The 26655-nt window shown below is 44.8% G+C and overlaps 9 protein-coding genes across 9 annotated transcripts; 4 read left to right on the forward strand and 5 right to left on the reverse strand.

Annotated features, from left to right (window-relative positions):
* Positions 1-13: 13 nt before the first annotated feature.
* On the forward strand, positions 14-666 carry L3040_006467 (uncharacterized protein; the record flags this gene model as incomplete). The annotated part of the gene is made up of 2 exons (XM_066154128.1): positions 14-79; positions 370-666. The coding sequence occupies 2 exons, from the start codon at positions 14-16 to the stop codon at positions 664-666; spliced, it is 363 nt and encodes a 120-aa protein (XP_066011112.1).
* Positions 667-959: 293 nt separating this feature from the next.
* L3040_006468 (uncharacterized protein) lies at positions 960-4393 on the reverse strand (the record flags this gene model as incomplete). Its single annotated transcript, XM_066154129.1, has 7 exons — positions 960-2089; positions 2169-2327; positions 2455-2654; positions 2768-3491; positions 3586-3740; positions 3864-4026; positions 4174-4393. 7 exons carry the CDS (start codon positions 4391-4393, stop codon positions 960-962), a joined length of 2751 nt encoding a protein of 916 aa, XP_066011113.1.
* Positions 4394-5322: 929 nt separating this feature from the next.
* Positions 5323-6687, forward strand: L3040_006469 (uncharacterized protein; the record flags this gene model as incomplete). The annotated part of the gene is made up of 2 exons (XM_007289260.1): positions 5323-6570; positions 6628-6687. The coding sequence occupies 2 exons, from the start codon at positions 5323-5325 to the stop codon at positions 6685-6687; spliced, it is 1308 nt and encodes a 435-aa protein (XP_007289322.1).
* A 1644-nt stretch (positions 6688-8331) lies between these two features.
* L3040_006470 (uncharacterized protein) lies at positions 8332-11034 on the reverse strand (the record flags this gene model as incomplete). The annotated part of the gene is made up of 2 exons (XM_066154130.1): positions 8332-9953; positions 10017-11034. The coding sequence occupies 2 exons, from the start codon at positions 11032-11034 to the stop codon at positions 8332-8334; spliced, it is 2640 nt and encodes an 879-aa protein (XP_066011114.1).
* A 923-nt stretch (positions 11035-11957) lies between these two features.
* L3040_006471 (uncharacterized protein) lies at positions 11958-13294 on the forward strand (the record flags this gene model as incomplete). Its single annotated transcript, XM_007289262.1, has 3 exons — positions 11958-12281; positions 12344-12609; positions 12670-13294. The coding sequence occupies 3 exons, from the start codon at positions 11958-11960 to the stop codon at positions 13292-13294; spliced, it is 1215 nt and encodes a 404-aa protein (XP_007289324.1).
* A 503-nt stretch (positions 13295-13797) lies between these two features.
* Positions 13798-14308, reverse strand: L3040_006472 (uncharacterized protein; the record flags this gene model as incomplete). The annotated part of the gene is made up of 3 exons (XM_007289263.1): positions 13798-13877; positions 13939-14038; positions 14087-14308. 3 exons carry the CDS (start codon positions 14306-14308, stop codon positions 13798-13800), a joined length of 402 nt encoding a protein of 133 aa, XP_007289325.1.
* Positions 14309-14564: 256 nt separating this feature from the next.
* On the forward strand, positions 14565-15350 carry L3040_006473 (uncharacterized protein; the record flags this gene model as incomplete). The annotated part of the gene is made up of 1 exon (XM_007289264.1): positions 14565-15350. The coding sequence occupies one exon, from the start codon at positions 14565-14567 to the stop codon at positions 15348-15350; it is 786 nt and encodes a 261-aa protein (XP_007289326.1).
* Positions 15351-15567: 217 nt separating this feature from the next.
* Positions 15568-16100, reverse strand: L3040_006474 (uncharacterized protein; the record flags this gene model as incomplete). Its single annotated transcript, XM_007289265.1, has 3 exons — positions 15568-15890; positions 15938-15987; positions 16087-16100. 3 exons carry the CDS (start codon positions 16098-16100, stop codon positions 15568-15570), a joined length of 387 nt encoding a protein of 128 aa, XP_007289327.1.
* A 504-nt stretch (positions 16101-16604) lies between these two features.
* Positions 16605-17385, reverse strand: L3040_006475 (uncharacterized protein; the record flags this gene model as incomplete). Its single annotated transcript, XM_066154131.1, has 4 exons — positions 16605-16966; positions 17065-17129; positions 17183-17278; positions 17333-17385. 4 exons carry the CDS (start codon positions 17383-17385, stop codon positions 16605-16607), a joined length of 576 nt encoding a protein of 191 aa, XP_066011115.1.
* Positions 17386-26655: the final 9270 nt, after the last annotated feature.

The following is a 26655-nucleotide window of genomic DNA, read 5'->3' on the forward strand; positions in this document are numbered from 1 at the left end:
TGCCATAGCTACAATGCGTAGCGAACGCGAGCTACAGATAAGCCCCATCGTGCAAGAGTCCGTCGTTCACAATACCAAGGTTCGTTTTGTCGCTGCATACCACCATCTCTTTCCAGCACAATACCAACCATCGGAATATCTTGAAATGAACGCCCTCTCGCTCCCATGCGCGCATTCATGCGACCTGAAGTTCTCCGCCTCCAGTCTCTCGACATTGCGCGACCAACGTAGCTGACGGGCCATCTCAACGGATCCCCACCGCCATAGACGCGCCCACAGCCTACTGCTCTGCCTGCCCACTTAACTACCATATCCAAACATCTGGTCCCTGCCAACCCGATCACTAACGTATGTCTTTCTCGACCACAGACTCTCACGACGCTGCACAATCTGACAGCCTCCCTCTTCGGCATCGGCGCCGGCATTCTGGGCCTCGAGTCCTACCCCGGCTTCCTCTTCTACCTCTTCTTCACGCTGCTCACCTCCGCACTCGTCTATGTGTTCCGCGTTCGGCCGGGGATGATGAAGGAGGCGGAGGCCCAGGGATCATCTGGTATCGAAAGGTATTTTAGGGGGAGCTTGGAGCTGTGGACGGGAGGCTTGATCGAGGGGCTGAGCGGCTTTGTCTTAACATGGACCTTGTTTTACGGTCTGGTCAGGGCGTAACGGAGGGAGGTCTGGGAAGGCTCCAGTGCGGAATCCCATGTCGTCACGGCTCGTTGGTGTAGGATTAGAGTAGGCAGCAGTGTGCCAGAGCAAGGCATCAAGAAGGGCTCTTGTTCAAGGTTGTCCAACCGCCTGGCATCAGGGTGGATGGATGGGGATGACTTGGCCGAGATGGATGTCGTACATCCTCGCTATGACACAGCTCTTACCAGACTGAAAGCCTCATGTGCGTGAAGGTGCTGCCATGAGCCTTGAGACAGGACGGTATCCCCGTGCGATCCGCTCGAGGGTTTCTAGTCTACAACTTCTATGATTCTACCAGCAAATCCTTCAAGCCCGGCGACACCTTTCTCTCCTCTTTCGGATCCATAATATAAGCCGTGACCTCCTCCGGGCATGACTAGGATATTTTCGCCCAGTTCTACCCATTCACGGCTTGTCAACAGCTCGAAGGTGACATCTGTAATTCCATCCATGCCAAATACAAGTGGTTCTGGTTCCGTATCTTCTTGGTCATTCAGGCCAAAAACATCAAGCTCTTCCCCTCGGGTTGCGGTCCCCAACTCCTTGTTTGGACGAGGTACCAGCTTTAGCACCCTAGCAGCTGCCCGGATACTAGCTACGTACACAACAACCAAGCTCCCCGGTGTGAGAGAACTGATATCGCTGTCTTCGAACGATGCAGTAAATCCGCTGGCAGCTTTCATAGTCTGTCCTGTATCGATCATGTGTCGACTTGGAATAGCCATAACTTGACCTTTTCTTACTCGTGGTGGCGAGGATCGAGTGCGCTCAAAGGCGCCATCAGAAACTTTATCCGACGCAATATCAAAGACGACTCCGACAGTGCCAACCTGTCCCGCCTCTAAGGTATGGACCGGCAAACGGAGGTTTCTCAAACTAACAATCTGCGCAGTAAGCCATTCTACTTTCGCTGTGGACGCCGAGGTGCCATGGCGGGAAGCTGTCCGGGGCAATTCAGCTGTTGAAGGATGCGAATGCGAATTTCTAAGGTTGTTTGGGGACAATCTTGTTTCCGCCTGTGGGGATGATGCAATTCCATCTTCTGCAAGGAACGGGCCGGCAACTACTACATCACCGACAGAAAACCTTCCGAATTTTAAATGTCCAGCAACTACCATGCCAGTGTCTTGAGACCTTTCAGAGGCAACCGTTTCTAGAGATGCTGGAAGTCCAAAGACATCCTCAATGTGGAACAGAGAGGCAGGCTGTTCCGGATTGAGGGCCTCACCAATGAGGTCCTGTGCAGTAGGGGTAGGTGGAATCGGAAGACTTTGAAGTAAAGCGTGCATGGATCGGATGCCTGTACCCTTAGCCGCACTTGTCATGACGATCGGAACAATCAATGTAGGGTCTTCCGCCTTGATCTTTTCGATGAGTCGCCGCACTGGATCGAAACTGTCTGGTTTACCTTAGTTGAATGCTGGTGATGAGAGCAGAAGAATATGTGTATAGCTCTTTGGATGCAAGAAGCCACTTACTACTTTGAGGAATGGTGTTGAGATCAGATTCATCGACGTTCTTTGCCTGGTCCGGGGGAAGGATGTAGGGTACTCGACCAGTAGCTTTTATGATGGAGAGTATTTTACTTAGTGTGTGCCTTAGACTTGATTTCGATGCGAGATCCAATTTGGTAATGACTTTGACGGGATCAGTACTGTAATCCGGCAATTCTGACGATTTGAGACTGCCTGAGAAGTTCGGCTGTCTAGACATGTATTGGGAGCCGGGGTCTTGAAAGGAAAATGAGAATGGAGTTGCACATACCCACAGCTAATGGTCGCTCAAGCTTCACGCAGAGCTCTAAGTGCGCTTTGCCCAGATCAATACCGAGCTCGGCTGCGCCAAGAATGTCGTGAGAGGCAGTCGTGCCGCCAGCACTGTTCGAAAAATTTTCGTCGGCAGCAATGCACAAGATGATCCATGAAGGTGCCCATCCGATGAGACCGCGGACGATTGTTCGACGGCTGGTGAGCAATTAGGGTCAGTCTTTGCCATACTTGGGATATTAGAGTCAAAAGCAGGATACTGGGACCCAGGAAAACCTTGGAGAGTAAAATGATAGTCATAAAATACTTACTATCGCCAATGTCCGGCCGAGTCAGAAATGAATACCAAGCGGCCACTCTTGGAGGAAAAATGTATATCTGTCCAAGAAGTAACATTCCCGGAAGCGTAGTTAATAACATTCGATCCCTTGTAACCAATAAGTTCTTGGGCTACGGAGCTCGTCAAACCTGAAGCGATTTCATGCCTATGTTTCAGAAGACTCAGCCGACTTTTACCTCTACCGTTGTCCAGAGTGGCTGTAGAGAGCGTGCCAAGCAAACTTGACTTCCCAGAATTCGTAGGCCCTGTCAGAGTGATTCGCAACTGTTCTGTCTCTTCACATTCTGCTTCTCGATCAAGTGACAACTTCTTCTCGAGCTCAACAGGATTCGGGGCGTTGTAGCGCATGTCACTGGTAGATTCTGATATTGGCTCTCCCTGCGACTGCTTATCCCGAGGACCCAAGTTGGGGGAGACAAGAGCCTCTGCAACCCAAAGTTGTGCTTGGTGGCGGAGTGTTTGGGAGTCTACCGTTGATCTAGTTGAGTTCCGGGTATGCGGTCCTTCTAGATTCGCAAGCGATATCTCAGAATCAGAGGAAGAACTTGACGACTCTTGCCATTCGCAATCACCAACGATGACCATTCTGATAATCTCAACATTGCAGCCGAGACTAGCAGCCATGACTCGAAGATTTCTTAGTGATTCATCCATTTCATCCTTAGTTAACCCTACGAAGGTTCCATCATCAGATACTTCCGCAGTCAGCAAATAACGGCCTTTTACACGTTTTGGGAGCAGCCGTGGGATTGCCGCCTGTTTGTGGGGGACTATCACCCATTAACTAACCTCCAATTTCATACAGAGCTCCTCGACTTTGCTCTAGCCCCGCAAGCAGCTTAGCTGGCTGCAGAGGCTCTACGAGGCTTTCTGTGTCTTCTGGTAGCTGAGGGAGGACCAGATCACTGGTAGAGAAGTCATGATATGGAGAAGATTGTTGAAGACTGGATAATAGTAGAGTCAGTAATCGCTGGCGCAGAAGGGTATCCGGAGAAGATATCTGACAATATCTCCGGATCAAATCCCAAGACTGAAAGGAAAGATGCGGGGGTCAGTGGATCCCTTACCGCCAAAGCAGCTGCGTTGTTAGTTGTTCTAAGCGATGCTGTCGCGATCTCGAAGGCGTTAGGACGGCTGAAATATGGCCCGATTCATTGGTCACTGGGTTGCCAGGTTTTCGGCCGTCCTGTTGTGGCCTCGAACTAGCAGATCCGGTTGAAGATCTGCTGTCTACATAGAATCAGCACGAGTCTATACATAAGACGCGGAAGGATAATGGTATTGGATGCTTCTCTGACTCAATCACTACATTCATTACACCTATGTATCTAGCAAAAAGAAAGAGTTAGGCACATAACAATAAGAGCTCATCCCTACAGTTTCTTCTCGGTCTAAGCAGCAAGTGGAGCTTGTACTCAGTAGGGCCTTGTTGAGGCTCCGCCTGGAGTCGTGTAACGCCATGATCCTCGAGCCGAGCAGACGAAGCTTGTTCTTTAGGCTGGGAAGTTGGCGTCGTGGGTCTAGGGCTGTCCGAAGGTGTCAGCCAAGGAGAAGAAACCCGAGCGAGTTCCGTCTCAAAGGTGAAGATGCTGGCCATGTTCGCTCGCCAGGTTTCAGAGTGGTAAGGGTTCCGGGATCTTGCCGCTGTATTCCAGTAGGATTTGCATTCGATAGTGGCCGTATACAAGTGTGTGGTCTAGACGGAAACATCTTGAGAAGTGCGATTGGGGGCAAGGCAGGCAGTGAAGGGAGTCTCGGACGATCTGGGTTGGGCTCCGACCTCAAAACAGTTGTTGAAACATTGTGATTGGCGTGCGTGGTTTGATGTCGCCAAGGGGTGCGTGCTGCTGGTGCTGGGAGATGATGCTGATACAGAGTGGAAGTTGGTATTGATGAAGACGACGACGACAACAAGGAAGAGGAGGAGAGGAGGAATGTTGATAAATGTGTTGCTCTGTAGTCGAAGGGCCAGCGATGGACGAGTGAAGGCGACGGCGAGGCTGACAGCGTCGGTGAGTAGTCATCCGTTCAAGTCACGTGCTGAGTGTGATCTTATTGTTCTTATTGGCCGATACACGCGGGACCCACTCACTCACCCGCCGGCCCGCTTCTTAAGCTTCTTCCATTCGGTACAGCTGAAACCTGCGTACGACCATCAAAGTATCATCCCTGACTCGATTTAGCACGGCTGGGCTCCACTCGACTTCAGCCCATACTCTCCCTACCACCGAGCACCTTGTTCGTTTGTTCACAAAACCCAGACCCAGAGTCAGAATCCCAACATATCCATCACCGCGACCTGATCTTCTCCCGACTTCCTTCATCGAGCAGAGTAAAACCAAAAAAACCTCTCCCCCTCCACTTCCACTCCGAAAATCTCAATCTCAATCCATTCCCCAGTCTCGCCCCCCGCCTCAGTCACTACGGTGCTGCACTCCAATATTTCCACTTCACTTCCTTTCAGCTGAAAGCGAAAGGTAAGCAAAGCTTTGGACCCGAGTTTCACAACGAAATCCAGCGACCACGATGAAGAAGTTTGGCTTCGGAAAGAAGAGTGGTGATGGAGGAGACGACGATTCCAACCGATCCGCGCTCTTTGGCGGTCGATCAAAGAACTCGTCCCCAGCCCCTGCCGCCTCGAACCCTTATGCCCAGCCAGCACAGGCTGCCGATCCCTACGCGCAGGACAACAACAAGTACGCCAACATGGGACCAGCTGCCCCTTCTGGTGGCTCGCCCTATGGACAAGCAGGGCATAACTACGGCCTGCCAAACGGACCAGGTGGCCGGGGCGCTGTAGGGACAGCGAACCAGCCTGGATATGGGGCCGAAAAGTATGGCAGCGGTGGTGGCTATGGCTCCAATCGATATGATGGATCTGGGGCAGGCGGAGACACTGGATCTATGCGCCCAGGTGGCTATGGAGGACTAGGAAGAATGAACAGCAATGACACTACGACGACAGAGGACAACCGAAACGCGCTTTTCGGTGGCGCTAAGGATCGATACGCTGAGAGGGGTGCCCTTCCTCCGAACACTGGGCGACCTGGGGCCGCGTACAAGTCTGAACCTGGAGCTCCTGGCCAAGGAGGAGGCTATGGGGCATACGGAGAAGAGAGGCAGCTCACGGCTGAAGAGGAAGAAGAAGAGGATGTTGCGGCTACCAAGCAGCAGATCCGCTTCATGAAGCAAGAGGACGTTTCGTCTACCCGCAATGCTCTGCGTATTGCCGCCCAGGCAGAAGAGGTCGGTAGAGCTACACTTGCCAGACTTGGTGCCCAAGGAGAACGCATCCATAATACCGAGAAGAATCTGGACTTGGCTGCAAACCATAACCGAGTCGCCGAAGAAAAGTCCAAGGAACTTAAGACTCTGAACAAGAGCATGTTCGCAGTCCATGTCTCCAACCCATTCACTGCATCTTCTCGCCGTGCTGCACGCGATCAGGATATCATTGAAAAGCATCGCCAAGAGCGTGAAGAGCGTGACACGACCAGAGCGGCTGCCTTTGGAACACAACAGCGAATGGAACGAGCATTCAAGGAACTGCAACCTGGAGACGTGGGCTATCGCGCTCCCCAGACCAAGGCCAGTCTCGCCGAAAGATCCAAGTACCAATTTGAAGCCGACTCGGAAGACGAGGAAATGGAAAATGAAATCGACAGTAACTTGGATGCCTTGGGACATGCTGCTGGGAGATTGAATGCCCTGGCACGTGCTACAGGGAAGGAAGTGGATGAGCAGAACAAGCACATTGATATTATTATTAAGAAGGTAAACCTTGCCGCTATTTTCTTCCTTGTCATCCAGCATTATCTGATCTGTCTGCAGAGCGACCGCGTGGACGACCAAATCGCCATGAACAGAGCCAGGTTGGACCGTATTCATTGAAGATTTCTGAACGAGCGTATATGGCCGTCATATTTGCATCGTTGTAGAAGTTGGCGTAATGGAGCGTTCGGTTTTGGCGTCTAGCCGTACATGATCGTTTGTCTGTTGACGTGGATACTTCCGAGTCCTTCGCAGCTAAGCGAGCAGCCTCCCTTGCTTGTTGATTCCGTTGGACAGTGTCCAAGGGAGGGAGGGATATCACCTGTTTGTGAGGTTAAGATCCATTCTGTATCTTTTACATATTTTGACTAGAATACATACACGGTCTGCGTGTCTCTCCACGTTGAAAAAATGTGCCCCATCTCCTCATCTGCCCAGTGTAAATTTTGTGCAGACTTACGACTAATCTCTCAATTTCCTTAATCCATGATCAGCAGCAAATGTGTATCACATCACTTATTACCTTACACAATACTGGACTACTCGAGGACACGTCTGACACAGCTGCCGTGCGCTAAGTATCTTGAAGGATGGTCATCACTACAGCGATCGGAATGTCATCCTGTCATCCCCTCGTCATATCATTCTTACGGTCCTGCTAAACATGCAATACACAGCCCGTATAGATAGCATTAAGTAATATCTGCTATCTGACCATCATACGACCTCTGCGGACAGATACCACGCAGTAAATAATCTGTGTACGTCCGGGTTGGGTGCTCACCATTCTTCTCCCAACGGATGGTGTCTCTCGTACTTCTTGCCGGACTATTTGACAACCATCAGCCGGTAACCTCTACGCAATCCCGGGAAAGCGTATCTCCATAATCGGTATGGACAGTTTTTCCTGGGGATGTGTCATCTTGGCCGGTTTCTACGCGCGATAACAGATAGGGATACAAGTAAACTCAATACTCAGTCGGCTGGGTTTTGAATCGACGAGCGAGTGTACTCGTCCTGTCTCGATTCGGCGGTGGCATTGTACATCGTTAAGGGACTAATGCACTTAGATAAGGATATCTATCATATTGCTAGTTCCGACTGAATACAGGCAAGTATCCTCGAGCATTTTGAGTTTAATTAAGTTGTCATTGGCTTGCATCGTTACAAAGCTCCCGCTAATAGCGCGAAAGGCTGGCTGGCACATGGACTTCCAAGACTTCTGGTCGTTTCTACGTATTACGTTCTCGACAGTATTTGTGATATATTTGGTTTCGCGCATTCATAGTTGGAGGACAGGCGAATTGAAGCTTGCCCAACAAGCAATAGAAGGGAGCACCGGGAAAAGCAGACGGACTTGGTGGCATCATTCAGGGTGCGTTTTGATAGTGAGATAATCATTGAAGAAAGTGAACATGGTCAAGCGTAGGCTGGAGGCTTTGGAGGAGGCTACAGCCATAAACGAAGAGATGGTGGGGAGAATGTGTAGAGAAATCCACATGATTTGAAGCGATGCCACATATACCAAGGACACGAGTACCATCGCGAACTTGGACAAGAGCGGGACTTCAGAAGATGAAAAAAAGATGCAGAAATTGAACTGCGACCGTTCGGTCTGTAACCGTTCGGGTGAGCTTATACGTCGGACTTCGTTGTCTAGGTATCTATGACACTCCTTGCCGCAACGCTACCCTTATCCTCCCTCGTTATAGGAGCACAAAGGAAATCTTGAATCAGATATCAACACTCTTGCAATGAGTATCTCTAAATTGCGAAAGCCTCTTCAATCCAGTTGGCTTGAACAGGGCTAACTTTCTTCGCGTAGTTCTTTGCCGTAAACACATGGTCCAGAAACATAATCGCCTCAGTCTTTTTCTGTCCATATAATACGCTGGATGGATGTACCGAGATCGCATTCCTTCCAGATGTCATGACGTAACTTCCGTCGGGAGCTAGCAGGGCTGTTTTGGAAGCAAATGCCTTCATGAAGGCCTTGAGCAGAACGACCATTCGCTCCGCGGAAAGTGGCTCGAAAGTCGTTGGCTCCGCCGGCAGCTTTGTCAGGAGTTTCTGCTGGTGGCAAATCTGCTGTAGTTGCTGGCGGATTTGCATTGCCATCTTCATTGCTCGTGGAGACAAGACTCGTTGACGGCACCATTCACCACGATCGGTTTTCTCGCAAGCGAACCTCCTGATGACTGCGAGTAGAGTGATTATGTCACCATCCGGAGACAGTATATCCTTCCGAGCGTCTGTGATCCTCTCCTGGTCTTCCTCGGATTTGGGTTGTATAAATATCTCCGAATCTGTCGTCAAGCACGAGATGACGTCTATAGCTTCCAGTAAAATGTTGGCTTCAGGGTCAGCGGCAGCAATGAGGACGCGGCTGTACGCAGCTGGCAGGGGGAAAGTAGCCATTTTCTTCCCGAGCGATGAAATATTTCCCTCGTCGTCAACGGCTCCCATCATGTGCAATTGTTTCAGGGCATTCTGGATCGCCATAGGGTCAGGGGAGTCCATGAGGGGGAATTCGGAAATATTGCCAACGCCTCGAGACTTCATTTTGAGAACGGCCTCAATGACATCACTGCGTAGAATCTCCGGAAGTTCGTCTTGGTCAAGCTTAAGATAGTCGTCCTCAGTGTAAATCCTGAAGCATTTCCCTGGGGCTTCTCGGCCGGCTCGTCCCATTCGTTGGATAGCTGAGACTCTGGATATTGGCTTTGACAGGAGAGACTCCAACCCCAAGCGCGGACGATATTGTTTCACCTTAGACTTGCCACAATCCACAACGAAGCGGACCCCGGAGACCGTCACCGAAGTCTCCGCGATATTCGTGGCGAGGACGACTTTGCGAGTAAACTTCTCCTTCACCTTCTCGAAGGCGTCTTGCTGTGCTTGTGCTGAAAGGGCACCATAGAGTGGCATCACCTTCATCCGAGGTTGGGTTTTGACAAGCTTCTCAGCATAGTTCTCGAGTTCGGTCCGCAAGCTCTCAATCTCGTCCTGACCGGTAAGGAAGACTAGGATGTCTCCAGGGAGAGGTTCAGTGACGTGCAATTTTAGAACTATCTGCAGTATCGTATGGAGATAGTCCAATGATGGAGAGACTTCGTACATGATGTCCACCTCATACTGCCTCCCCCGAATATATTGGACGGCCACTCCGTTTTTCTCATGGGCGGATTGTAGACTATCGTCCGAATCCTGGTTCCCCTTGCTAGACCGGATTCCAGGTGGTGACTTGGTTGACTTGTTTCTCTTCGCAGCAGGACCGTCTTCGAAAGTTTGCGACGCATCTTGTCCCGTTTCACCACCTTCAACCAGATCACTGAACCCACCCCAGGAAGAGAAGCTCTCGTTGGAGAGAAGCGAGTTCTCGGACTCTGCAGTATCATCAATATCGCTATTTAATAGGTGGGGTGCAAGTATCCTGCCATGGTTTTTACCTGGCTTGTAGTTCGGTTGAGATGCTGGTCTTGCAAAGAATGCTTCGATGCCTCCCAAGTCAAGCGTTGCACTCATGATCACAATCTTCAGGGGAATACCTCCCCGACCCCTCTTGTCACCATGGACTATGTTCCTCAGAAACCCAGCGATAAGGTCCACATCGATGCTCCTCTCGTGTATTTCGTCCACAACCACAGCGCTATATTTTCGCAGATTCGGGTCATGCAACATCTCCTGCAGCAGCATTCCTTCGGTAAGAAACTTTATCCTCGCGCCTGCAGGTACGAGGGAGTCGAATCGTACAGCATAGCCAACTTCTCCAGAAACAGCCCCTTTCGCAAGAGGAGTTCCCATCTCACGAGCAACACGCGATGCCAGTGTCATGGCAGCAACTCGACGCGGTTGTGTAATTGCGATCATGCCTCCCACAGAGATTTCTTCCGTCCTTCCCTCCTTTTCAATTTTCACTGTCTGCTTCTTGCACCAGGGTTCGGTGTACAGGAATTGTGGCACCTGGGTACTTTTTCCAGAGCCTGTTTCACCGTTGATGAGCAGGATATCGTTGTGCCTCAATGCAAAACGGATATCCGCCCTCTTGGACCATATGGGCAAATTCTGCCGGGTCTTTTCGAGTTGAAGAGCAGCTCTGCGGAGAGCCTGGCGATCAGGCTTCTGACTGTAAATTCCACCAGGACCATTGACCATCTTGCTAGGCGCTGCGGTACTTCTATTTGACAAGCCAGTAGTGGACGACGTCTTTCTGACAGTCCCCTCGGATCGGGGGGTTCCCTGTATCTTGTTCTTCTGCGGCGCGACCAAAGAGGTGCCGGTCTTGTCCCTGGGGGTATCAGTCGGGTGTGTGGGACGATTTTTGACGCTGTTGTGTTTCGTGCCGGATTCTTGCTTCGGACTGCCGTCCCACATGCGTTTAGTTCCATTCTTCAGATGGGTATTATGGGTTTGCTTCGATTGCTGAGACGAGGGATTTCCATATTTGATGTGTACTGTTCCCGGCATGGTTGCGGTGCGGTGCGGTGCATCGAGTTGAGGCTGTCTTGGGAGAGAAGGAGAGGGAGAAAGCTCAAAGGTGAGGTTTTGGATAGAGAATAATTTACTCGCTTATCTGGCTGGGCCGCCTATCAGCGGAGTAAAGTAGTTCCATCTCCAGCTGGGCCACCCCCACCGCCATCGGGCGCCCCAGAGTAATCGTCGGCTCGAGACTGAAAGGATGAAAGGAGGCCCACCTAAGCGAGCCGACGATTAGGTCGGTACGGTAGTTCTGTGGGGAGTAGATGTACGGTGCCGTTACCGCATACACACTTCTCTCTACTGTAAGGACTTCTCTCTAAGGACTTCTCTCTAAGGACTTCTCTCTAAGGACTTCTCTCTGAGGACTTCTCTCTAAGGACTTCTTACTAAGGACTTCTCTCTACTGTAAGGATTTCTCTCTAAGGACTTCTCTCTAAGGACTTCTCTCTATGGCACGTTAGGTACCTACTCTGTAGGACTCTGTAGGAAGGTATGCAAGATAGGTAGGGAGGTACGCAGTACTTAGGCTATTCCAGAGAGCCGGGTCGGCGGAAAGGCGGAAACTCTAAACTACGGCCTCTTCTCTCTCAACCCCACGTACAGGATGTTTACACGGTCCGTACATAGCTGTTAAGTCTACGGTATGGTAGTCTAGGGTATGGTATACTCAATAGGCGACCGTATCATCATCAGGGCCGCCGCCCGGCGGATGGTGACAACTCTCCCCAAAAGCACGCAATCCACCATCGGCATCAGCTCATCGCCCCCTAAACGATCGGCTTGTATCAGATCTGGTCGAGAAAATATAAGTCATGCCCGCGGTACGCCTTGAAGCATAAGAGGCGGTTATCCTTCATCATTCTTGAAACTCCATTTCCATCCATTGTCATCACCGGAAAAGTTGCAACATCATGGCCCCAACTTCTCTTCTCGACAGCCAGCCGACGGCACCTCACCAGCTGTCACGCTCTTCTCAAACCCAAAAAGCAGTTGATAGAAAGATTTTCCCTGACGGCATCAAGACCTCGGGCCAACACCCTCCCCTCTATGACCAGATCAAGCCATACTCGGCTTTCCCCAAGGAGATTTCCGGAGAGTCGGTCTGGAGAGCAGAGGACTACATAAACAACCCGGAAAGATCGGTCCACGTTTTCAATGACGAAGAAATCGCAGAGCTTAGTGCTGCCTCGGACAAGTTCATCGCGGACCAGACCCCCTTGACTGGCATCTCAAAAGTCGGCACGCCCGCGTATTTGTTTGTCCCTGAATGCGGATGACTGACTGACGGGTTCGTTAGGATAATTTCCTCATCCCCAAACTTTCCATCTTGTTGAGATCTATCCGTGCGGAAATCCTCAATGGCAAGGGGTTCATCTTGTTGAAAGGCTTCCCCGTGGAGAAATGGGGCAACCATAAGTCTGCCGTTGCGTACATGGGCCTCGGCACTCAACTTGGCTACTTCGTTAGCCAAAACGGCCGAGGTCATGTTTTGGGCCATGTGAAAGATGTGGGTGACGATCCATCACAAATACACCGAGTCCGTATTTACAGGACGAATGCTCGGTAGGTCTTTCGTATAATCCCCGAACATGCGAACCCATTGTCGCTTACGATGAGATACAGCCAATTCTTCCACGCAGATGATTCCGATATAGTGGGTTTGCTCTGCATTGCCCGCGCGCTAGAAGGCGGCGAGTCAGACATCGTGTCCTCCCACCACGTATGGAACACCCTTCAAAAAGAACGTCCTGACGTTGCCGAAACATTGACAAAGCCAATTTGGTACTTCGATCGGAAAGGAGAGACGAGCGTCGGTGAAGACCCTTATATCAAAACATCAGTCTTCTACCTGGAAACAGGGGAGAACGGGAGAGTGTACAGCAAGTGGGACCCGTACTATGTGAAGAGTTTGGGTCGCTTCATGGATGCTGGGATCATTCCTCAGCTGTCGCCAGAGCAAGTTGAGGCTGCCAAAGTGCTGGAGGAAACCTGTCATCGACTGAGACTACATATGGTCCTCGAGGTCGGGGATATCCAGTTCTTGAGCAACGAGCATGTACTCCATGCGAGAACTGAGTACAAGGACCATGCTCCGCCGACACCGAGGAGACACTTGATGCGATTGTGGCTTGCGACGCCAGAGAGCGAAGGTGGATGGAAATTGCCATTCCACGACTCCGCGGAGAAGAAGAGAGGCGGTATTCAAGTTAATGACCAGCCTCCTGTGTGCCCACTGGATGCCGAGTAAGCGAGTGTAGAGAGCCTGATGGAGCGCCATGTTATTGAATATTGAAATTGCAAGTTATCAACTATCAAGCATACTATGTCCGCATTACGATCCTTTTTTTTTTTTCGCGTGAACGATGGATAAAGTGACCGGTCGAATAACTGAAGTTGGCTTGCTGCTAGATAGAAGCAGAAAACAATAAGCAGCCCTATGAAGGAAATCGGAAAAGAAACACAGACCTGGCATTCAAGTCTCGATGCCCACCATGGCGTGGATCGCTTCGACTCTACAATAGCCATTGCTGACAGCGGACGTATAGATAGATAGCTAGAGCCATTGTTGCGAGGCCTCATTTCCCCACAAACCCAGCAGTCTGTGGGTGTTGTGCAGGCAAATCTCCGCTTGAAATGGTCCGTTACCATATAGGGGTTCGTAAACAAGTCATCATCCCAATTGCCGGATTTGTGGTGATTCCTCTTCGTGGCAAGTATACTTCTACCTCAATCTTGGAATCTCCTGGGCGATTATTGATCCAGCTCGTCATCCTCGATTTCCTTCTTCCGTATCGCCTGCATGAGCTCGTACAATTGCCCAAGCTGTTGGTCTTAAGTCGAGACATGTCAGAAAAGAAAAGCCAGCTGACCGACTCCTGAGGGAAGACCCACCACTCATCTTCTCAATCTTCGAAGGGTCCATCCGCTCCCCAGCCCAAGATTCGCCCTCTAGAGTCTGAGCATACATTTGCCACTCTGTCAAGAACCCGATCTGAAGATGTCAGCGGGCTTCGGCCTGGCCTCCCCGTTCTTTACTCACAATGTGCACTGGATTCTCGACATTCCTGTGAGCCCTGAATTCGCTCTTGACATATTCATCTCCGAGCAGCCGCATGTCTTTGGGCAGATGCTTGCGATGTGTACGGAGCAGTCTCCTGTAGAGTTGTATGGGTGGCAGCAAAGCCATTGGGACTGGTTTGAAGCCCTTCACAGACGCCACCGTTGTGGAAGAGGCCATCAGAAGTCGTGGGTTTATTCTCATGATAGGTCGTGAGGAGTTGTGCTGTATCGTGTTGCGGTGTTGATTTCACAATAGTGCTCTTCGTGTTTCTTCGCGATCGATGGATGACGCCTGGACCTCGGCTCGGCCCGGTGCGGAAGACAAGGCAACGAGAAACCCAAGTCAGCCTTGCATGCTTCTCCCCTTATTAAGTACTCTAAAGTCTTCTACACCTCGACGTTGGTATTGTCCTCGTCTTTGTCTCGACTTCGACCTCAACCTTGGGCTCGACCTCAAAATGCTTCCAACACCATCCACCTCACATGTGGCATTCGATAGAGTATATGAACCGGCTGAGGACTCATACCTATTGCTTGACACTCTTTCTTCCGATACCGAGAAGGCCTTCCTCCACGAGCGCTTCCAGGACAACCCAAACGCTGGCGGATCTCCCTCGCCGGCGCCGCTCGTGGTTGAAATCGGAATTGGATCTGGCGTTGTGCTCGCTTTCCTCCACGCACACGCAGAGACAATCCTTGGACGCTCTGATATACTCACGTTTGGTGTTGATGTGAACCGTTTCGCCTGCAAGGCAACCGAGCAAACAGTTAGAGTGGTGGAAACCGAGCATTCGGCCCAGGGCGTGTCCCATGGCTTCTACTTGGGTAATGCCATCGGAGACCTCGCTCTGTCACTGAAGCCCCGAGAAATTGATGTTTTGGTCTTCAATCCACCATACGTACCGACTGCAGAGCTGCCTAGCCTACCGGAGGAGTCGAGCTCGAAAGTTTCATCTCACGACAACGACTCGCATCTGCTGGCTCTGTCCTATGCCGGAGGTACAGATGGAATGGAAACAACCGATCGCCTGCTGGAAACTCTGGACAGTGTCCTGCATGCGAAACGAGGCTGTGCCTACGTCTTACTGTGTGCTCAAAATCAACCGGAAAAGGTGCAGCAGAGGATCAGAAACTGGGGAAGTGGATGGAGAGTAGAAAGGGTGGGAAGCAGTGGGAAGCAAGCTGGATGGGAGAAGCTCCAAATCATCAGGATATGTCGTATACCAACGGCGCGCGTAGAGTAACGAAATGAATCAAAATATGAAATCCAGCTCTGTCCTCTATGAAGTGTCGATTGCTTCGTTGTTTTGACCACAAACGCCAGAATACCCACAAGTCATCCGTGACATGGTAGAAACCAGAGTCCCCATGCAATCATGAGCAGTAATTTGTATAAGCCGCTGTTGCTTGTCGCGTCAGTCATCAGTCCGGCCCTTCTTACTCCCGCTTCCCATCCACCCTCTAGAAGCCTCTGCCGCCACCCCTTCCACGTCCTCCTCTGAATCCGCCACGACCTCTTGGCCCCCCGCGACCTCGTCCGCCTCTGGCACCGCCTCTGTCTGCAACCTCCTTTCTGGCTTTATTCTTGGGCTTCGGCGCATCATCGATCAGGAGAGTATCCAACGGCAAAGAGTCCGGGAGGATGTAGTATCTGATGGTCGATCCTCGCAGATTGATGGTGTCGAGAGAGATAGGGTCGCGGCCACGTTGAGTCATCTTTACTGTGCGCAGCGCCGTGTTCATCTGAGGTGAGACTGATGTGATGGTGCCGTGAATTATCGTTCCTACGACCACTGAGCGGGGAAAAGCGCCTGTGCAAAGCGAAACTCACCGTTTTTGAGCTCGATCGTAACCGTCTCGTTCGCACATTTCATCAGGAATCTACCAACGCAGCAAAGTCAGTCAGGAGCTTCGCATCGGGGCCTTGCAGGGAGAGAGCTCAGCTTGTGGCGCATAGAAGCTGTAGGGGGAATCGCTTACCTGACGAGCTTCATCTTGGAGATCCTGAATTGTTGACTCGGCGCTTTGTTCTGTTCCTCGTGGCGAAAGAGGGTTTGTGGCCGATGACTTCGACCGCTCACCCAAATATCGTCGCTTCGAAATTTTGGACGGATATCACGTGACTATATCTTGTCCCTAGACTAGACATGATGCGGCGGACGAGATGGGATGAGGGAGGGAATGGGTTAGGATTGTTCATGTCACAGTTTACAAAGTGAAAATTTGAATTTAATACAAGGCCCCGGACCTTGGGCACTGTCTTTCATTCAGATCAGACCCGCCCAGAGCGACTCCACCGTCTCTGAAGCTATCAACATGGACTTCGAACGGATTTGTGGCGCCTGGTGAACACCAACCGAAGAAAGTTCAAGAGCAGAGGGAGTCCGGACTTGGGGAGGTGAACTGTTGACATCGGAACCGCATTTGGGTATAATGATAAAACACCACCACCTCCCTTCCGTAGCCTGCCAAGTAAACCACATCTACCGGTACCTATCTCACTTGTCCTTCTCGATTTCTGACACCCTTTCCCACTCGTCTTCCGTGCTGATCTCTGACCGGCTGCGCGTCACGTTCCCACGATCCTTGAGCTCCCCACGCGGCTCCATGATCTCCGTCTCCTTGCTACCAGGCATTGTATTGCCCGTATCGATGACCGTCTCAGCATCCGTGTCACTCTCTGCACCCTGCCCAACATCTTTGGAACTCTTCTTCTTGCTGTTCTTCTCATCCTGCAGTGCTTGCGCTGCCTTCAACTCGCTGACGAACCAGTTTATTGACCACCAAAGCCCTGCGCTCAAGAAGGAGAGGATGACGAAGTGGATGCTGAATGTCGCGAAGAGTAGGAACAGTAGCACCACTTGCAGACTTGCGAATGCGACGTTTGTCGCAACAATTAGGCTTGGGGTTGGCCCCGGCGTAAAGATGGATTGTATGAGGTCGGTGATGAAGGCGGACATGATGATGGTTGGGTGTGGTTCCCTAAAGAAAAAGGCGCTGGTGATTTTGGAACTCGTAGCTCGCTGATCGAGTCAGTGAGTGGCCGATGTCATGACTGGATGGTTGAGGGATTTACTTAAACCAGATCACAGGATGCAAGATCGGTCGGAATAGGTGCCCGAGATAGATTACTAGAGGCAGTTTGGCATTGTCTTTGAAATCAGGCCCAGTTCTAAAAGACTGTCTCTGTCCCTTATGTTAGGTAGGTCAAGATTTTATACTGCACCTTGTAAGTTCAGCGCTTTTTCCGGAAATTTCGGCCGATTTTCCGTTGCGCATCACTTTTTAGCGCGCACCCTTACCGAATAGTATATATCAGATAGAAATAATCGAATAATACAATGACCATACCTTGGATTTAATAAGTAGATACTAGAAAATGAAGCGATTCTCACCTATTTTCTAATTCGTATATTAACGTATAGCTCCGAGGATTAGTAAGCTGGACGAACAGCAGATCGACTTCGCTATCTTCGAGAATAGCAACTTCAGCATGCAAGAATTGGCTGATTGGTTTGACGTCTACATTATTACGATCTAAGAGCGAAAAAAAAAGCTTTTAAGAAGAAGACAATAAATGGTATAGATAAGCTAAAAAATAAAGGCTTTGGTTTTGAAATCACCGAATACAATAATTCGCCAGGTTCTGTTATTATAATCTTTATGTTTTTATTACGCACGCTAAGCTTCTCGGCTAATCGTACCTTTGGTCGGCGGAGTATTACCTTAAGGCTTAAAGGCAGATAAGGGGTTATTTAAACCGTCAGCTAATAATCTGATAACGGTCTCTTTAAAAGACAATCTTAAGAGGTTAGCATAATTAATGAATCACTTTAAGTCGATACTTAAGATTAAATAGAATTTGAAAATAAATGATTTAAATAGGCTGCTCTATAGGGTGGGGGCCCCATAAGGTTTTCCTCCCCATTCCTTCCATAGGGTCTTGGCCGATAAAGGGCTTTTTTTTAAAAAAACCTGTTGTGCGGAACAAGCATACCTAAGGTTCTACCCAAGCTACATGTGATATGTCATGTGACCTCGCCTAGTAGCGCCCTTAGCATACTAGAGCTCTTAAGTATATGTATATAGATTTTAACGAGCTTTTTAAATAGAATATACTAAGCTTTATTTAATCAGCAGAATCTCTTTTTGATCTTAATGTTAATAAGCATTATAATTAAAAGCTATATTCGCACTCACGAGCTATTCAATTAGTCTTTAATAACCTCCGAATTAATCGGGAGCGGATTTTACAAGTCACTTTTACGTTACTTTATTATAATTTTCTTTTTTGCAATTTATCTTTTTCAATTATATGTATTCTTTACAATTAATACTTATTACCTTTAAGAACTTTAACTAATTTTTAAAAGCTTTAATTATAAAATCAATTGCTATAATAATAGACGACAAGATAAAAGAGGTTCTTATAATCAACAAGACGAACTTTATAAGTCGTAACGATTACTTAAGATGGATTACGAATTACAAATACTTTATCAAGTGCTTTAATATAAAATAATACGCAGCTTTTCGTATTAGCGTAAAAAAACTTGCTCTTTTTATCGAGTAGATTAGATTAAAAACAAAGTTTGCTACGAAGATAATAATAAAGCTTAATAACGACTTTTATTAAAATTAAAAACGCGAACGCAAGACTTAAAATGAATAACACTTAAGAGCTTTTGCAAACGATCTTAATAGACTTTAACGACCACGCGACGCTAAGTTCGAAGACGTTCGAAAGGCGTATAACGATAATATAAAAGAATACAATTTCGTAATCGTTAATTAAAAGATCTTAAGTAGCAAAAGCAATTAAATCATAAACTAGATCAAATAAACGGTTAAGAGTTTTATTCTCGAAGAAGCGATCTTAGCGGCTATAAAAGCGAACAATACTTTTATTTAATTCTTAATAGAAAATCTTTAAGAAATATACCGTTTATTCGATTCGAGCTTTAAGCTATCGATAATACGAGATTATAATAAATCTTTGCAAATAGCTAAATAAAAGAGCGTCTTTTTAACGGTCTAAATTAAAAAGCATCGAGCTATTTATAAGTTAGCGAAGATAAACGACTTTTACGAAACGACGAGCACACTCGCGATAAAAGCGTTCTTAAAGCTATTAGCGAAAAATGATTATTAACTTAAGCGTCGTTAAAGCTCGCAAAAGTCATTTGAAACGACGAGCTATTAAAGCTTCAAAAGCGAACTTTGCACGATTACTTTAACTAATACGAAAGCTAAGTTAACGAAAAGATTAATAATCCGAGCTTTAACTTTTTTAATATATTCGTTACTTTCGAAGACTAAACTACTCGCAGTACTTTTAAAAGTAATAAAACTAACGATACTGCTTTTAAGCAGTCTAATAAACGTTTCGATAGCTTTAAAAGACTTGCTAAAAGTTTTAAGTACTCGTGTCTTAAAAAGAGAACGCACTATTAAGATGCAATCAAATGCAAAGTCTTTTGCTATTATTTTAACGGTTTTGACGAAGATAGCTTTTTAAAGCTAATACGAAATGATATCGTCGCTATAAAAAAAAAGCTTTAAAAGCTTAAGTTTAAAGCGCTCCGAAAAGAGATTATTAAAGAAAGTTAAGCATAAATTCAAGTCGATAAGATCGTTTTAAAAAGCAAAGAGAAGCAATCGAATGATAGTGATAAATTAAAATACTTTAAAAAAGTATTAATAGTTATTATCGATCTTAAGCTCTTTAGCACGCTCGATAATCTTGTCTTTAACGGTTTTTATAACACGACTAATAATAAGCATTAGTTATTTAATAGTACTCTTTTCGATAATTACGGCGTTATTTACTTTGTTAAGGATAAGAATCTCTTTATATTAAAGTTAATTCAACGCTTTCGCTTAACCGACTTTATCGAAGCTAAAACGAGTAGTCTTTTAATCGTTAAGCGAAAGATTAGAATTTTTAAAAGAGCTTTAAACGGACTAAATAAAGCTAAAACAAAGGATTTAAAGTTAAAGAACGTCATTTCGAAAGCTCTTTTAAGCAAAGATAGCGTATAATACTCGAGATATAACGCAACTCTCCGTTATAAAGAAATTAAAAAGAGCGTTGTATTAAAAAAGTTAAAAAGGAAGTTCAACTTTACGTTTTTTAAATACAAGCTATTTAATTATTTTTTACTTTAATTGATTCGTAGCTTTTTTTGCTTAATAATGTTTTTTACAATTTAAAAGCGCTTATGAATACGCTATAAATTTTAAAAAAGCAATGTCTTTCGAGTTTTAAAAAAAGATTTATCGATACTTTAGTATTTACGGACAAGTTATCTTAATTAAAAAGCGCTCGAAGCGTTAGCTTACAACGTTAAAAAGATAAGACTTAAAAGAATTATTAAAGTTGAATATAAAGCATGCGCTTTTACGCACGCTTAACAAGTCATATCTCGTCGTACGTTAAATAATAAAGCAATTAAGCTATTTTATAAGATCGCTTAAGATTTATTCGATTTCTTTAACGGTTTTAACGAAAGCAAATAATTATTAATAATTAAAAATAAATACAATAAAAAGCTATTCGGCTTTATATTAAAAGATAAGTTGCAATTAACGGTTATAAAAGTGCTAAAAGAATTTAAAGCATAAACGAAACGCAAATTCGGTTTTTTAATAATTATTATGCGTAATAGCTTGTAATATCCTTAGCTTACCAGGGCAAAGGACCAAGTTCTTTGTAGTGTCACCAACAGGCTAATTACTCGATTTATTAATATCTTTATATATTTAAGTAAATTAAAAAATAAAAAATAAAAAATAATAGAAACTAAATAAATATAAAAGTAATTAACGCAAGGAATAATTTATTTAATAATTAATTATAAAAAAGAAATCTTTTTAAAACCTTCTTTTTATCGAAGAGACCTGAACCCCTTTACGAATTACTTATATTTTAATAATTTATTATAAAAAAGGAATCCTTGCAAAGTCTTCTTTTTACTAAAGATATTCTAGACCCCTTTGCGAATTGCTTACATTTAATAATTCAATATAAAAGAAAGGACCCCCTTAAACCCTTTTTTTACTAAAGAAATCTCATACCTTTCCACGCATTACTTATATTTAATAATTTATTATAAGAAGGAGACCCCTTTAAACCCTTATTTATATTAAGGAAATACTATATCATTTTGCGAATTACTTATATTTAATAATTTATTATAAGAAGGAGACTTCCTTAGACCTTCCTTTTTAATAAAGAAATCCTAAAACCTTTTGCGAATCACTTATATTTTAATAAATTATTATAAAAAAGGGCTCTTTTTGAATCCCCCTTTTGACTAAAGAAACTTTAGACCTCTTTGCGAATTGCTAATATTTAATATTTCAATATAAAGAGGAGACCCTTTTAAACCCCTTTTTTTAATAAGGAAATCTTAAACTTTTTTGCGAATCACTTATATTTAAAGCAGCAGCGTGCTTTAAGTATGGCAGCCTTACGTAGAGTACGTGTAGCAGCTTAGCTGCTTTACGTATTACGTAAGGCAGCGACGTAAGGCAGCGACGTAAAGCAGCGACGTGCGTTACGTGTAGCAGCTTTACGTAAGTTACGTATAGCAGCCTTACGCAAGTTACTTGTATAGGCTGCTCCATGGGGCCCTATGGGGCCCCACGGAGTTTTGAGTCCTTCCCACGGGGGAACCCACGGGGGTTACAAAATTCTGCCCCTCCTTATAAGGAAACCCTATAAGGCGTAAGGTTACTCTATAAGGTTTATATATATAAAAATATGCATATGTATAATTATTAATTAGGTTTATTAATCACATTTACTAATTACATTTATTAATCACATTTACTAATTACATTTATTAATTACATTTACTAATCACATTTACTAATCACATTTACTAATCAAAGACTTAAAGTATTAGTTAAATTTACTAGTTACAAAAGCCTAAGGGTTAGTAAAGACCCGTTCTTTAGCCTAAGTTTATTAGTTATAAAGAGTTGATAAAGACTCGTCCTTTTGCAGTTACGTAGAATACGTTTAACTCGGTTTCCGCTTTTAACCTAAGTTCTTGCTTGTAAGCATAGTTTAAATAAATCTCGTCTGACTTAAATAGCTCTTTTAGCTTTTAGCACTTATTGCTTCACTTAAATTTATTTTTATTCGAGAACTTGAAGGTGAAGCGTTTGTATGCTAAAGTGCTATCGATAGTGAAGGGGTATAGCATTAATAGCTCTTTTAAGATGCTTTTAGCTTCGGCATAATCGTTATCGAAAAGCTTAAGAGTAAGATTACTTAAGATCAATCGAACCTTAACATCTTTATAAATAAATTGCTTTCTAATTAAGTTAAAGAAAGAGATAAAGTAGTCGAAAAGACAAAAGACTTAAGCGCTTTCTTTTTAAATAAAAAATCAATTAGTGATTATAGTATATAAATATTATTATTAACTTTATTAGCACCGTAGTGCTTGATGCCGAATTCGTCGATAAAACCTTTGCGACCTTTTTATTCGTAATCGAGGCCGATTAGTTTTAGAAACAAAGCGGTATCCTTTTCGTTATAGCAAGTAAATATTGAATTAACAACGTTACTATTAGCATAAACGACTACGAAATCTTTATAGCGATTAAGTATCTCGTTGATTAGCTTGTTGCTATCGGTGTTAAAAGGGTTGACTTCGATTATAGCGTTATAAAGGAAGGGAATCGACATTGCTAAATAAAGAAAATAATTAGCTTGAAGCAAAGAATCAAAAAGCAAGGAATCAAAAGGAAAATAATTACCTAAGTTGAATGTGGTTGTAATTAAGTATTGAGGTTGAGAAGTTGAGTATTAAGGTTGAGAAGTTGAGTGTTAAGGTTAAGAAGTTGAAGTTAGGTGTTGAGGTTGAGGTTGGGAAGTTAAGTGTATTAAGAAGTTAAGTGTTGAGGTTAAAGTTGAGAAGTTGAATAAAAAGTAGTTGTAGTGATAATGAAAAAAAGAAAAGAAAAAAGAAAAGGAGCGAGTACTTATATAAAAATAAAAGTGTAGCTTAATCGTAATCAAGGCATTGCTTCGATTTATTAAAGGTGAATTATAATATTTAAAATAATGAATCGACGCGGAACAAAGAAAATAACGCGTTTTAAAACAATGAATCGACGCGGAATAAAGAAAATAACGCGTCGCTTAATAATAATCGATGCAATGCTTCGATTTAATAAAGGTGAATTATAATATTTGAAACAATAAATCGACGCGGAATAAAGAAAATAACGCGTCGCTTAATGATAATCGATGCAATGCTTCGATTTAATAAAAGTGAATTATAATATTTGAAACACGAACTCGACGCGGAATAAAAAAGGAACGCTTCGCTTAGTAAATCTGATTAGTAAATCTGATTAGTAAATTTGATTAGTAAATCTGATTAGTAAATCTGATTAGTAAATCTGATTAGTAAATCTGATTAGTAAATCTGATTAATAAATGCTACACGAAAAGAAACCTTGCATGCTGCACGTCTCTTTGCTACACGTGCTTAGCTCGGCTATAGCTCGGCTATAGCTCGGCTATAGCACGTGCTTTACCGTACGTAATCTGATTAGTAAATCTGATTAGTAAATCTGATTAGTAAATCTGATTAGTAAATGCTGTACAAAAAGAATTAACGTACTTAAGGCTGCCATACGTAACTTACGTAAGGCTGCCACACGTAACCTACGTAAGGCTGCTATACGTACCTTACGTAAGGCTGCCATACGTAACCTACGTAAGGCTGCCACACCTAACGTACTTAAAGCTGCCATACGTAACCCACGTAAGGCTGCTATACGTAACCTACGTAAGGCTGCCATACGTAACTTACGTAAGGCTGCCACACCTAACGTACTTAAAGCTGCCACACGTAACCCACGTAAGGCTGCTATACGTAACCTACGTAAGGCTGCTACACTTAACGTACCTAAGGCTGCTACACGTAAATTACGTAAGGCTGCCATACGTAACCTACGTAAGGCTGCCACACCTAACGTACCTAAAGCTGCCACACGTAAACTACGTAAGGCTGCTATACCTAACGTACGTAAGGCTGCCACACCTAACTTACTTAAGGCTGCCACACGTAACCCACGTAAGGCTGCCATACGTAACCTACGTAAGGTTGCTACACTTAACGTATTTAAGGCTGCCACACGTAAACTACGTAAGGCTGCTATACGTAACCTACGTAAGGCTGCCACACCTAACGTACTTAAGGCTGCCATACGTAAACTACGTAAGGCTGCTATACGTAACTTACGTAAGGCTGCCACACTTAACGTACTTAAGGCTGCCACACGTAACCTACGTAAGGCTGCTATACGTAACTTACGTAAGGCTGCTATACCTAACGTACTGCCACACGTAAACTACGTAAGGCTGCTATACGTAACCTACGTAAGGCTGCTACACTTAACGTACTTAAGGCTGCTACACGTAACTTACTCGTAAACTATAGTTCACGGGCTATATAGCTTTACGAATAACTTAACTTTACTAAAAAACTTAATAGTTATAAAAAGAATCAGCTCTTTTAAAGTTTAATAAAGGTAATACTTATAATTAAAGGAATTACGTGCATTAGCTAATTAAAAGGTTTTATAATCAAGTTAAAAGTCTTTTAATTAATATAACATTTTAAGCGAAGCATGCTAATTAACCCGTAAACTATAGTTTACGAGTGAACTCTTCTTTTAACTATTATTACCGGTGTTTTTAGCTAGCTAGCTAAAGTCGATATAAATATATTAATAATAATAAAAAAACTAAAGATATCGATAAAAAAAAATTCAATTAATCATTGCAATCAATTATAAACAAGTAAATACAAAAACTTAATAATACAAAAAAAGCAATTTAATAAATAAAATCAAAGTCGCTAATTATAAAACCTAGCAAGAGCGATACTTTTTGCAATTAAACGCTTGATTCTAAAAGAAGCTTCTTTTCTTTTATCTTATATTAATCCCGCTTTATTATTTTCTTTTTCTTTTATTCGTTTGCGCTTTAAAGTTGATAATAGATTTGTAATTCGTTCGCTTATAAAAGTATTAGATTTAAGATCGTTAAACTTATATATAATAATTAACTTACTTTGATTTTGAATAACGATTAAAAGAGTTTTAAGTTTCGAAATATTAAGTTTCGAAGTTTAAGCGGCATTTAAAGTTCTATAAGATAGCGAAGCCGAGTCCGGTATTTTATTAGCTCCTTTTTTATTTATTATCTTTTTATTACTTTACTTAAAGCTTGATATTTCTTTCGCGTTAAAATAATTTTATCGAGAAATATTATTCGAATCGTTTTGATCGTATAAATTTGCTATCTTTAATATTTAAGTTAGAATTTATATTTAAATAAAAGCGTATATTATATAATATCGTACTTCGTTGCACTTTATTTTTGTGGTTTATATAGCGTTTAAAGCTAGTCGATTCGTTCGTACCGTTCGAATTTGAATTTTTTAAATCGTTTTCGTTTTTTATATTATTAAGAACGTTTTAATTTATATTATCTTAAGTTTGCTTATCGAAAAGTGTTGCACAGTATGGTCCTTGCCTCACGTGGCCTAGCACGTGCTCCCTTGCACGTGCCTGCCAAGCTCCTTAGAGGCCACGTACCACACATGTACATATCTACAGTTGCTCCCGTGCTCCCTTGAATAGACCAGACACTTCTATCGCCATCTCTTAGACCTTGATCTGCTCCACTTATCTAGGTATACGCCCTCTGTCACTATAGTTAAGAGCTACACGCTTCTACGAGCTCCTTTTAATTATCATCAATACGGTATAGACTGCCTCGATGGTTGCAGGATTATCGTCTTTTTCTTTTCGGTCGGTAGAAGTTGTTTTCCCTTCTGACGCTCGGAGCGTCCAGTAAGAGCTTTTCAAACCTCATTTTTTACCTCATTTTACACTCTACTTCGAGCTATTCTACGACATGTCACTCTACAGCGCCCAACACCTTACGGATCGAGCGTTATAGGTCGATTGGTTTATCGACTACAAGGCCGTTGCGATAATGAAAGGCGTTTGGAAGCTTGCAGACCTTTATTCGAAGGAAACCCAGCCTCATATCCCTTCCTTAGAACCGCCGGCACTACCTACGATTGACGACCTGATCATCAGGGAGAACGAGCGGAGGGATAATCTTATAAAGGAGTAGGAGGAGGCGCCTCTGGCTACTCGTGGGGACCGCCCAATGCTGGGGGGTGCGAGTTTTCAGGACGTCAAGGAGGAGTTTGCATACCGGTCGAGAGAGTACTCTGGGAAGGAGGCGCGCTGGAGCGCCTTGAACTCCAAATACCAGTACATGCTGGAGTAGGTGAATCAGACGGTCCCAAAAGAGCTGCTTCAGCCTCATAAGACTCGTCTGATTAAAGAGGAAGAGTTTTCACTCCAAACACTGGTGAGGTCTTTACGGGACTAGTACGCGGAAGACGACGAATCGACGAGGGAGCATGTGCGAGACGAGTACCGTCGAATACTCAACGAAGGAGCTGCGGGGACTATTGAACCTCAGCAATGGATTCGAAATTG

Source organism: Drepanopeziza brunnea (genome assembly GCF_022702325.1).
Source record: "Drepanopeziza brunnea f. sp. 'multigermtubi' strain 214-2 chromosome Unknown ctg11, whole genome shotgun sequence".
Lineage (NCBI taxonomy): Eukaryota > Fungi > Ascomycota > Leotiomycetes > Helotiales > Drepanopezizaceae > Drepanopeziza > Drepanopeziza brunnea.